We start from the raw sequence: 12,698 nt of genomic DNA, 5'->3' as shown, positions 1-12,698 counted from the left end.
GTATTATTCAGTTAAGAAATCGTTTGAGATTTGAAAGTCTATCATCTTATTTTAAAAAATATGGGTTTCGAAAACCCAGTTGTTTACGCTAATTATTATACTGTATTGTACCGAACTTGAACTTAAAAATCGCTGTATGGCCATTATTTTTACCGGATATTTTCCAAGTCAAGCACTGCATTTGTATGCATATTAATAATGAGGGACACATATTAGTGATAACTGGGGAAGTTCTTGACTTTCCCATTAAACGCGTGCCAAAATTAAAAAAAAGGGTGTGTGTGTGTGCGAATGTCTTACAGTCATTATGGTAGTGTCCTTGTCTACAACAAGCTTTGGCACGTCATGTTTACATCGTATTGACGTTATTTTTTCATTTTGAAACGATGCGCTTAATGTACCTGAATGTTCAGCTGTTAGTTTTAACATTAATATAAAAAAAAAACACAAACCTCAAATTTTGCCAACCCTATCTACACTACTACGACTGCAAGACAACGCACGTGTCCGCGAGGGTGCGTACGATATAGAGGGTTTACTCTGGTAACGACACTTACTTCTCTTGCCATCACTCCATTGTCGTGGCGGTCAGGTGTGTTAGAATGAGCCGCTCTTCCACCACGATGACATTCCCGGGAAAGGATCGTCGCGTGCCCGGGTCGCTCTCGTTGCTCATGTTGACAACGTACGGCGGTGGTCGTCAGTTCGAGAGAAACGGTCGAAATTTCATTAGGCCTATGCAATCAAAACGACCCGCGACATTGTTATGTGTGGTGGTATGCTACGAGTAGTATATATGACGTGGTTAGGTTCAATCTCAACTGGTTACGCTGTCAATAGTTAGGTAATAATATGCAAAATCCATTTTGAATGTACATTATTACCTCGGTGTATATTGTGCGCTGTGACCCGTTTGCACCTGAGCACCACACGTGCCGTGGTGGTCCCGACGACCTCGTGATCGCCGCCGTTAGGGGTGAGTGGGTGACGGGGTGGGGTCGGCAGCAGGCCACTGCCCGGCGGCAGCGACGTGCCTCAAACGAGACGACACCACATGTAGACTAGGCGGGAGGTGGAGGTGAAATAAAGGAGGACGATTGTTGAAGAAAAAATAAAGCGTGCGCGGCAGCGTCAGGAGCAGCGGCCGTTGGTGCTGGCCAGCAGGCCGACGGGTTAGCGAGTACTGCCGCGAGCCGCGAGCCGTCTCGGCAGCCGCGTGTCGCGCGCTCTTTCGACGAAGCGGTGGCCAACCGACCCGACGGGCCGGGGGTATGCGGCGGGGGCTCGGCGGGCAGAGCGCAAACTCGGCTGGCCCCGCAGTGCGTCCGAACCCGGAGCTGTTCTCCTCGTCGCGGCCGTCAAAGAAAGGATTCTGGGCCATTTCCGAGCCGCCCCCGCAAAGGTCCGTGTTACACATCAGCAACGCACGCGCTACCCTGGCGGCGCGGTGGGCGACCGTCGGTTCGGATAACGTTACCGGCCGTAAGTGTTATACTCGAAAATCGTTATTTCGATTTATACCAATTTTCGTTTTGTGTTCAACGGTGCGGTTGTGCGGTTACCACCATTTGGATTCTTATACATTAATTGTCGTTGCTATTTTTTTTTTTTTTTTTGGAAATTTTCTGACATAATTAATGCAACATAGTTTCCCCTTTCCCCCACCATACAGCAACCTACACGTTGAACGAATGAAATTGTAGAAAAGAAACGCTTTGATAAAACAGACCGTTTGATTTTTTTACAGCTACTTCTGCGGAGAAAATCTACTACAACAAACATACAGCAGTTCAGTTTTTGTTGATCACGTGGAAAAAAAATTGGAGAACTAAATAATAAATATGTATCGGAAAGGACGTTGAAAGTATAGTCATATAGTGTAATGGCAATTTTTTATTTTTACAAAATAATTATAGTAACGTTATAGTCAAGGGATATTAAGTAACATGTTGACAGTATGTTTAAATGTTCAAGAAGGATTGACATTTCTGTTTTAAGTGTAATTTTTAAGTTTTCTGTTACTTTTATTTGTATGCTAATTTTTTATAAATATTTGTAAGTTTTAAGTGTATATTATAATGATTGGTTTGATATGAACATTTAAAAAAATCTTTTGTCGTTTTTCTCCGTGGTATACGTTACTAAAAAAATTATTTTATATATTTTCATTATTATATTATATTGTATTTTCCAGAGAAACTGTTAACTATTGTTATGCTTAGTCGGCAAACTACCTAGTTTAATGAAGGAAAAATCATCAGACATGTAATAAATATTATATAAGTTTGAATATGTTTAAATGTTAAAACGTAGAGAATTAATTTATATCTCTTTTATATTAAATGGTTTGATTTAAAGGTGAATACTGATGAATACTTCATTTTTACAAAAAAAAAAACATACAATTTACTATAAAGTTTAGTGCAAGAACCGCGATTAAAACAGTTTTTATATTTGATCAGTGTGACTATTTACAATTAAATATACCTGAGAGCAGAGTTGGGCATAATTGTATTTATAAATACGAATACGAATTTATTCATATCGTGATTTTTATGTGAATATGAATACAAATGGCGAAATGGTCATAGAAAAAAAAGAGTTGATTCCGTTAAAAAGAGAACTTTATTTAGGTTTTCTCTGCAGTGACTTGACTATAGGACACTCTAAGAGTTGTTCAAAGTACCATAGGCCAACTCCTGATTCTTACACTACATCATAGCCTGTGGACTTAACCCACACTAGTAATATAACAAACCAGTAACTTCTAAATAATTATTTAATTATAATCAAAGCTGGACCAGTGGCTCTATCTGTGTGTAGAGCATCAGAAATTAGCGACTATATCCAACAATGCGTTGCTCTAGTTCTATATTCAGGATGACATCGTACAGAAGTTAAACGTTTAACTCTATAATAAAAACACGCATAAAATAATTAATCCAGAATATTTAAACGAAGTGAGTCAAATGAGTATGTGTCTCACTGTTCTTCGAGACTCATTGGATATTATACATTACCATTTATACTCTTATTTATTTTCTCCTACCTATTTATTAAGGAGTTGTGTGTATGCAAATTTTAATTTAATGGTTAAACTGTAATATGTAATAATTTACAAAATATTACATTAATAATTATTATTAGTTCAGTAATTAGGGCTCTCGCAGCATCTTTGAAAGCAATTCCATTTCTTGGCAGACAATTATGAAAAATAGTAAATATTCTGTAATATGCAAAATATATGTTCTACAAATTTACTGATGAAGAAATCGTTTACATTTTAGCTTCGATGCAAAGCGAGAAGGTATTGGTTTTACTCTGATGTGTGTTTTTTTTTTATCTGTATACACTGTAACTTTTTTAATACTGGACCAATTCCTTCGAGTAGCAACTCTATAAATCGCAAATTTCATCTAGTTGGTACTTTGGGGGAGTAAAAGTTGAAAAAGTTTAATTCTTCACAGACGAAAGTTGAAAAAACACAAAAAAAACCGTACGAGTTTTTAAGTTAGAACTTTTACTGGCTATAATTTCGAGAAAAAGAGTCGGATCGAGTTGAAATGTATAAGAAATAATTATTTGATATGCCCGCACACGTCAGTTGTGTCAAACTTAAACTATACCCATTTCCCACCCCCCTAGTGGGGTTACAAGTTTTTTTGTTTTTTGGGGTTTTTAGCGGTAATTTTAAAACTTTTGGGTTGAAAATTTGCCAGTAGTTGGAACTCATATGTACCCATAACATATTAAACGGGAAATAAATTCGGCACTACAGTTTTTTTTTAATTGCCGGGAAACTGTGTTTTCGCAGATTTCGTATATTTTAACAAAAACACCTAAAATCTTTAAAAAAAATTGATCAAATCATTAAAACAATTTGATGTATATCTATGCAGAATGATACTATTAGGTTTTGTGCTCAAGTACCACTTTTTACTTAAAGTTTACACAAATTCGATTTTTTTTTTTTTTTTTTAACTAAAAACCCGGTGTACCAGTTGTGAGAAACGAACAGACACTAAAAACTATCAGTTGGTAACGTCTATCTGTGTTAGATTAGGTTAGGGCCCAATGATCGGTATCATAATATTGTGTTTATTACATGATATCACAGGTGACTAAATCGTGTAACTGATTATAGTAGACACTCGATTTATTGGGAAAAAAACCTATCCGTGTACTTATTAAGACACTTAATGATTCTGATACGACAAAACCACTGTCGTTATCTCGTTATTTCATAGCCTGCGTTATATAACCTTACCGTAGGTCAACTATGAGTATATAAGGTCCAATTACCTGCAAATAATGAAGAGGACTGTTGTTTTTCGGATTCAGATTAAGTGTTGGTTTTTATGCAGTATACCGCCTCAAAATGTATTTTTTATTACACAATTTTTTTAAAGGAAAACTAATGTTTTGTATATTGTTATACTGTTATTCATTTAAAGAGATTCACGCTTGATTGTTTAAATTGTCTAATATTAGATAATCTGCTTCGTGCTAATTTTAATTTTTTAGTTTATCAACTTGTAGCTCTAATTTTGTATAAAATATTTCATTATTTTATTACTATGTACAGATTAAGATAAATTTTAATAATAATTAAGTCATAAATGATAATACTTTATTTTATGACTAGATCAAATCTCGTGAACATTTAACATCATGATACTGCTCCTATGATATTATTAAAAAAACACAATTTTTAAAATCTCCATAAAAGGTTATTGTTAAAAAACAGGCAACAGCCGACCGCTAGTGGCTATACACGTTAGTATTATTTAACTAATAAGTAATATATGTAGGTAAAATTTATTGTTTTCTCCATCGCAGTACCAGTATACGATTTATTTTAATTTAAATGTAAGAAAATCGATTTTTCTTTAGAAAATAACTGTATTTACAAATGAGCATCAAAGCGTTTATTTGAAAGCGATTTTATTCAATTTTATCACTTTATTTATAATAATTCTTGTAGACCTGTGACCTCTCCGTTTCCTCATTGCTTTGATTACATTATGCCAATACTCTACTGTACTAGTCCTCTCGGATAAAATCACTTTCAAATTAACGCTTTGATGCTCATTTATAAATACAGAATCTTCATTTAAAACTTTCTAACTTTGCTGGTTTATACTGTGCTTGGTTTGGACTGTACTGGCTTGAAAATACTAACTACCGATTTGCATCGAAGCGTTTTTTCGAAAGTGATTTTATCACTTTCAGATTTAAAAATTCCTGTAAACCTGTGACCTCCCCGTCCCCAATATGCCCCGGCCCAACTATGTTTCGTCCTCACTATGCACCGACCCCACTGTACTGGTTTTTTTACCTCTGTTGGAGCTGCATAAAGCCAATAAATATATGAAAAAAACCCAAAAATTCACCCACTAGACAAATGGCTATAGAACATTGGTCGCACAAAAATGTAATTTAAAAGTGTATGCTCTAAGTTTATTGTATATCTATACTCTTGCCACTGCGGGCCAAAACAATATTTAAGAAATAAATGGTTTTCATACATTTCGCACATATCAATTTACTTTTATAAAGTAAACAAATAAATATTTAAACCCTTAACTATAAAAATAATACAATTTATGTATATAGTACGTATTTTGGCAACAATGTTGTCTTTTTCAGGGCTAACGACGCGACAGTCTCCAATTTGTATAAGCTTCATAGTAATAGTTTTAACGTATATAATTTAGACCTATAAACCTGACATAATTACGTCTACTACGAATGATCAGATTTTAATTCTGTAAAAATATTTGAGCTCATCGACCTTTTTTCCAGTTTATTGTAAAAGTAGATTTGTGAATGACTATTTCATAGTTATATGTAAGTGAATACGAAACATTTGAGAAATCCAAATAGGATTGAAACATAATTTTAAAGGACATATTAAAAATCGATTCACTCAATAACCTAGAAGAGAGGCCGTTAAGCTTAAATAATTTAACAGATTGTAAAAAAGACCGTGAAGGGGTAATTTTGTCGGATTTAGATCTAAAAAAGCTCTACGGTGGCTAAACAGCTAATTTTTGATAAAGCTATTAGAAAATTAGTTTAATTTATCAGAAAAACTTTAAAAAAGTAAAAACATATATGCTTATGGTACAATTTTAAAAACAAAAATACAAAATCGGTCTTTTAATCATCCTCGAGAAAATGTAAGTTTTATAAAAAAAATTATTTAATTGGTTTATTTTGTTGTTATTACCACGTATTGGTAATATTATTGAAAAAAAGGTTCAAGTTTGCATTAATTTATTTAATTTTAGTGCGGAAAGACGATTATTAAGATTTTTAACCGGCAATCTATAAACCTCTAGAAAATAGAATGAAGTAGGCCCGCAGCAAGCGCCCCATAAAAGCCAGTGCGGGGCTGATTATATACTTAATTCAATTCATCTATTGCAATGAAAAAATATAATGTAGAGATTAAAGAAGAAAATCAAGAAAACTTTTAATTTTCTATATATTTTTGCACGAACTGAAAAAATAAAAATGCTTACAAAAATACCTCTTCAAAAAGTATAGGAAATGTGTTAAGTTCCAAGCAAATCGTTTTGTTGGTCTGCTAGTATTGGCGGTGACATTTGTGTATCTTCAGGACCACCATAAGGACAAAAAATGATTACGTTATATTCGTCTTCGTTTTTCGGTGGCGGATCAACATCTATCGGAGGACTTATTATACTACCATAGAACGAATGAACTGAATACACATTACTGAGATCCAACAACCTAGTAGTAAACTTCTCAGAACAAATTAACACTACTTCTATACAATTGTCGTAGCCGTCGATTTCTTTTTTGCCTCGGTCGCTAAGCCTATTACAAAGTTCTTGTGATATGTCGTCCATTACGGCTTTTTTTGTGGCATAAGGTCTTCGTTTCAGCATATGGCAAGCCCAATTCGTTATAACGTTATTCATATGAAAGTGTACCATTTTGGAACCTAAAAATAAAAAGTTTCATGAAAAGTTGATAATACGCTATATATTAAATAATTGCAACACAAATTAATCATATTATGTAAAATAGTACATAAAAATGTATAAACTATATATTATGTACTAATATTGCGAACTTCACAAAATCATATTTTTAGCTTCAATCACTATGAAAACAACTTACAAAAATTACATAACTTTGCAGCTTAAAAATACTTTGCTTAATTGTACACCATTTTAGAAGATGTTAGATAAACTAATTTTTGTTACTAATAATCTTATCTCAGACAAGGGGACTGACTATAGTTTGAACTTTCTTTTCACTCTTCTTAATTTCTACCCACTTAATCATTTTCCTTAGTTTTATCCTGGTTTAGTTCATACCGCAAGAGTTTCGTATTCTCTAATAAATAATATGTAATCATTTTAACTACACAATTATTTAGTTTAATTTATGTTATGAGAATACTAAAAAGGTACAAGTACACAACTGTATGCATGGCCTTATATTATGTAAATGTGTTTTTCCAATTACTTACCAAGAAACGTGGTGTCATATCTAAGAACAGGGTGTACCAAAATGCATCTGTAAAATACTTCCATTGCATCGTAAAAAAAGTTGTCTGTGTACTGTAATAAAAATACATTATTTAGGCGATTAACGTTCATACTATGCTTTTGAAAATATAATAAAAAATAAATTAATAAATTATCAACTAGAGCTGAACATTTTAAAGTAAAAGGGAAAACATTAGCTGTAAAAATACCAAACAATTATATCAAAATAAGAGAAACCATAAGTGGATGTATCACTAGACTATTAAGATTTAAGACGAATACAATTTAACTTCGAAAACTATCTTAAATACTTCCTATTATGCATAGTATTCCTATTAGGAATAATAAAATGTATTTTTTTAACTATGGTGTATCCGAAGACACAATAACTTTTTTCCTGTGGACTGATTTACTCGAGTAGTATCATTATTTATCAGTGTTTGTATGCTCTAAATGAACTGGTTAAAAATTCAAAAAACCCACTTCTTTTTTATTTATGATGGTATTTTTAAAGATAACCAATATATTTTTAGAATTGTATTATATTACCGCGAAAACTTCAGTATCCCAATAGTATTCCGTCGGCAGTTTCTATAATACAATCACAGTTACAAAATCATTTGATTGCGTTAATAGTTTACTTAAATGGACATAATATAAATTATACTTTTTATTTTACATTTACACATTAATGATCTTAAAGACGAATGAAACAATCCATATGTGATTTGAACTCAAAATATTCTTGCTTAGTTTTATAACGTTTCGATAAAGTTTATGTTTTAATTACTTATTGTTACACTAGACCATAATACTTATTTAGCCAACTTACTTGATACATCGGATTAACATTCACAGTTTCACTGTCTTCCTCGTTGTTTGACAGTGGACTTTGTTCTCCCGACAATATCAAATTTAAATTATCCTAAACATTAAATTACTTTAATTAAAAGTCGATTTTGAAAAATAATTGATATTTAAAAGCACGACTTTGTAAAATCAGCCAATGCAAGTTTAACAAATTATAAACCCAAAATTGTATTTACTTGATTGTTTATTAAGTTTTCTTGAATTATTTCTGCTGGTCTAGGTAATTCAGGAATATGCAATATATCCTGAAAAAAAACGTTGTTAAACTTTAATCAATAAATCTTGAAATTATGTTTACTTGATTGTTCATTCGGTTGTCCTGGGTTATTTCAATTGATTTATGTGAATCAGAAACTTGCGATGGATCCTGAACATACATTAATGTGTTGTATAGTACACATTTATTTCACTTGTGAGTAGTCCAATGATAATTAAAAAAAGGTAATTCATGTAACAACAATAAACCTGAATGCCTTGTTAGGCATTAACACTTTTTGTTAATTTGTGTATGGCTAACTCATGAAAATTCTATGTACATTTTGGCTACAAAAGAGTGTCCCTGGAGTGATCTTAAGTGATGACTGATGACTTATAAGTAAATAATTTTAAAATGTTTGTAATTTTTTTTTATTGTAACAGAACATAAAATAACATGTACTAAAGACTTATTTAGGAAGAATATTGACCTGTTTTACATGAAAATAACTGTAAACTAAACAAATGTATCATTTAATTATAGATATTATTTTTAGTATATTTAAAAGACTACTTACATTAATTATTTGACTTGGTTCAAAGTCCTTATTTTCACGACTTTCCTCGTCGTTTGGTAGTTGAATTTCAAATCTTGCCGAATGAAATTCTTCGTCGTCCTATATTTTAAAAATGAAAAAATAATGATTTTGGATTTAGACATTTGCTTAAAAGTTCATAACAGCTGGACGGGGTTTATTTTAATGATATTCTTTAATGCTTTTGTATTCACCTAAATGACTTCTGGGGGTAAACATATAGGATACATAAGTAGAATAACGGGTTTTTCGTTTACCTCTATGCCAGTTATTTCAGAGCTATATCTAAAACTTTCCAGAGGAGTTGAAAATAAGTCTTCTTCGTTTTGTATCATTGGGTTATAAGCTCCCGGAATACTAGGTGCTAATGTTGGTATGTTTGCATCTTCCTGATCAATTCCGTTTTTCTTAAGCGATACAGGCGTTTTTTGTGTGTCGGTGAACTAAATAAATGGACCATGAAAAAATATATAACTTGTGTTAAATAAGTGTTCATATCATAACAATGCGTGAAGTTATTGTAGAGATCATCTACCATTAATTATTGTTATTTGTCATTATATTACTATTGCCAGTGTATTACATTATGTAGATGCTGTTTAAGTCGATTCATATCTGACAAACTATCAAACCGTCCAAGAAAATGAATTTACTTATAAAATTATCTTAGAATGAGAAAGCGTTGGATACTGGATATAAACAAAATAGATTAAAAGTAGGTTGATTTTATCAAAAAATTAATAAGAGAAACAGAAAAAATTACTGTGATATAAATAATAGTACTAAGTACATACAATAGGGTGTTAACAAACTCTTCCTTATCTCCTTTTTTCACATTTAGTGGAACATTCGCACTTACCACATCCATTACTTATTTTTCTTCAAATAATTTCATTATTTTTATTCTTTTACATTTTAATAGTACCTACGTGTCTACTACTTTACATATATAAATTAATAAATCCACTTCTATAGATCATATGAATATATATTTTATACCATATTATAATGAATGAACTTACTTTGTTTTTAGTGTTAAACATTCTCCTTACTTTTGGCCATTTTGAAGAAATACTACCAAAGCTTTTCTGAAATTAATTACAATTAATATTATAAATGCATTTTTTCAATTTTATGACCAAAATTTAAAGATTAAAAATATGCACACAGGGTCTAGCCTAGTTTAATTGATTAGTATTTTTTTAGCTACGATGCGGAGCTGAGAAGGTTTTGTTTTTACAATGATGTGTTTTTATATACTTAATTTTTTTTGTTTTTGTGTCTGGACCCACGATATCTTTTAAACCACTGAACCGATTTTTTCGTGTAACAACTCTATAGATCAGATATTGTAACTGTAAATAAAGGCACATTATTGGGCAAAACAAATTCACCCTTTCCCCTTCAAATCGAAAAAAAACATCCAAAAATGTTATTTATTTTTTAACTAAAAATTACGATGCCCCATAATTTTTTTAAAAATAGTCTAATTAATTCCAAATATGTATGGAGTATTTTTTAAACATAGTACTACCGATAAACCAAACAAATAAAATAAAGCCTTTCACTAGAAGGGATAGACAGTTTTTCTTTATTTCACTTTTTCTAGCAAAGTTTTAAGGATTGAGTATTAGATCTAGAATGGAGGAACTCATCATACAACTTTCTCAAAAATCTGTAATTAAATTTTTTTTTATTAATAAAAAAACCCTCAAAAAAGGGTAAAATTACGCTTTAACATATACAAATTAATTTTAAGCACTTAATTCTCATAAGGTACTTATTTACTCTACTACTACTAAAAACGTTTATTTAAAAGTGATTTTATCACTTTCAGTTATAATAATTCCTGTAGACTTGTGTCCGACCCCACTATACTGGCTTTTTTTAAAAATAATTATTTTGTCAACAATTTACCAGTATAAGTTTTTTTGCCTTATTTAAGACCAAAAAGGTTTGTAAATGGTTGAGAAAGGTTTGTAAAAGCTCAAAAATTTAGTGGGCTAAACATTTTTACGTCTAAATACAAATTTTAGGCTTATTAACTGCTAAAAATGACCTCGTAAGCGACCAAAACAATGATGATCACTGTAAATTACAGAGTATAGTAAACAAACACCTGATGGATGTGAAACCAGACCAGAATATAAATATGCACTTGGCTTAAACAAGAGGAGAAAGGAGTAGATTGGTTTTGGAAGTACAGATTTTTAACGGCTTCTAAATCTTTAAAAAAAATTATCAATATTAAAACAGTTTGAATTTTCCAACTTAATTTTGCACAAAAAAAGCGCTTAGTAATATTAAGCGATTCGTCGTAGGTATTTGTGTATTAGGGCGTTCGTTTTATTGGGGCTGGTGAAATTTTAAGATATATATATAATATAAAAACCTATAAAAAAGAATTTAAAAAAGAATTCCTGTATTTATTCAGATTTTTATGTATTAATTTTTCCATTTAAAGTATATGGAGTTTTTGGTAAATGTTAGTTTTATTACCTCGCATAGCTTATGGCTTAAAAACAAAACTGAGACTATGCGAATCCCTTTCAAATAAGTAGATACTTGAAGGTTAGGTTAGGTCTGGTTAAATCTGGACAAATTCCAGAGTTATTTTTTAATTATTTTTAACAGGTTTTTTCTATGTAGAACTTAAAGGTTCACTAGACTCAAAGTAATGAACGCACTAATATGCATAACACCTAAACAAATAGTATAAATACAAATGTATATTATAGAATTTGTGACAAAGATGAGTCATGGTAGTTACACAAAGTCATTAATAAGTAGTACGGATAAATGTTTTTATTTATTTATTTAAAGAATAACGTCAAAAAGGCAGAGTATCGTGAGAAAAAAAAAACATTGAACGATTAATTATTAGTGTCACAACAACAGAATAACAATAACCGAATTTTTATTATTATAATAACATGGCAATATTAATCTTTACTTGGTTTCTTAATCAGAGGTTAATAATCTAAAACTAAAAACTCCAGCGATGTGTTGATGTATAGAAAAAAGGTGTAGAAGAAAGGGTAAACATAGAAACATTAAATTGTTTTAACTTAAATATTAATACATAGTGTGTTTAATAAAGAATACACTCAATATGTGTAAGTCATATTTAAAATGTATATATTTTGTTCGTATTGCTCTTGATTTTAGAATATTATAATTTGGAAAAAAAAATGTTGTTCTCTGTATCACATAAGCATGTAAAAGCAGTGATTTTATTGTAAAAAAGCTTAACATTTTTGATAATTTTAAATTATTTTAGAACTACTTAAAATTATATACAAATATAGCCAATGCGAAAAAGATTAATTAGTATATTTATAAGTCTTACACGTGATTTAAGTTTCTTAACACGATGTTCCTCATCCAAAGTTTGTGGTTGGAAACAACTGAAAGTCGCACTTAAGGCAAAAAAAGTAACGAACACGCATAACGAAATAGTAATATAAAAAGAGGCTACCATTTTCAATGTTTGTTTCACCTGTAGTAATGG

General features: G+C 31.1%; 2 protein-coding genes across 6 annotated transcripts in view; both read right to left on the bottom strand.

Moving 5' to 3' along the window:
* The window catches only part of LOC126844132 (uncharacterized), a 91,126-nt gene extending 89,961 nt beyond the window's left edge, over window positions 1-1,165 (bottom strand). The window contains exons 1-2 of one of the 3 annotated variants that reach the window (XM_050582003.1): window positions 885-1,165; window positions 558-830 (exon numbers count right to left, since the gene is read on the bottom strand). In XM_050582003.1, the coding sequence (XP_050437960.1) occupies window positions 558-569 (12 nt within the window). In that variant the 5' untranslated portion in view covers window positions 570-830; window positions 885-1,165. The remainder of the gene's footprint in view (window positions 1-557; window positions 831-884) is intronic. The other 2 variants (XM_050582004.1, XM_050582005.1) reach the window with 2 other exon arrangements.
* Window positions 1,166-6,505: 5,340 nt separating this feature from the next.
* Window positions 6,506-12,691, bottom strand: LOC126844622 (uncharacterized). Of its 3 annotated transcripts, XM_050582932.1 has the most exons (10): window positions 12,537-12,691; window positions 10,210-10,275; window positions 9,445-9,630; window positions 9,170-9,268; window positions 8,695-8,763; window positions 8,573-8,641; window positions 8,359-8,451; window positions 8,076-8,117; window positions 7,508-7,598; window positions 6,506-6,973 (listed from the first exon to the last, which is right to left on the bottom strand). In XM_050582932.1, exons 1-10 carry the CDS (start codon window positions 12,666-12,668, stop codon window positions 6,561-6,563), a joined length of 1,260 nt encoding a protein of 419 aa, XP_050438889.1. In that variant the 5' UTR covers window positions 12,669-12,691; the 3' UTR covers window positions 6,506-6,560. The 3 variants fall into 3 exon arrangements, with proteins under 3 accessions (XP_050438889.1, XP_050438890.1, XP_050438891.1); XM_050582933.1 differs by lacking the exon at window positions 8,076-8,117; XM_050582934.1 differs by lacking the exon at window positions 8,695-8,763.
* Window positions 12,692-12,698: the final 7 nt, after the last annotated feature.

Source organism: Adelges cooleyi, unplaced genomic scaffold, assembly GCF_023614345.1.
Source record: "Adelges cooleyi isolate 19-005CV unplaced genomic scaffold, UGA_ACOO_1.1 ACOO_flye_CR_arks_rails_tigmint_CR_PRNA_651, whole genome shotgun sequence".
In the NCBI taxonomy this organism is placed as follows: Eukaryota; Metazoa; Arthropoda; class Insecta; order Hemiptera; family Adelgidae; genus Adelges; species Adelges cooleyi.
The sequence above is the reverse complement of the archived record's forward strand: the minus strand, read 5'-3'. Positions and strand labels throughout refer to the sequence as shown.

Coding starts and splice junctions, on each gene's coding strand:
- LOC126844622 (XM_050582932.1), bottom strand. CDS start 12,668: ATGGTAGCCTCTTTTTATATTACTATTTCGTTATGCGTGTTCGTTACT. Junction 8,764..9,169: donor AACCAAGTCAAATAATTAAT/GTAAGTAGTCTT, acceptor ATGTATGTTCAG/GATCCATCGCAAGTTTCTGA. Junction 8,118..8,358: donor ATGTTAATCCGATGTATCAA/GTAAGTTGGCTA, acceptor ATTGTATTATAG/AAACTGCCGACGGAATACTA.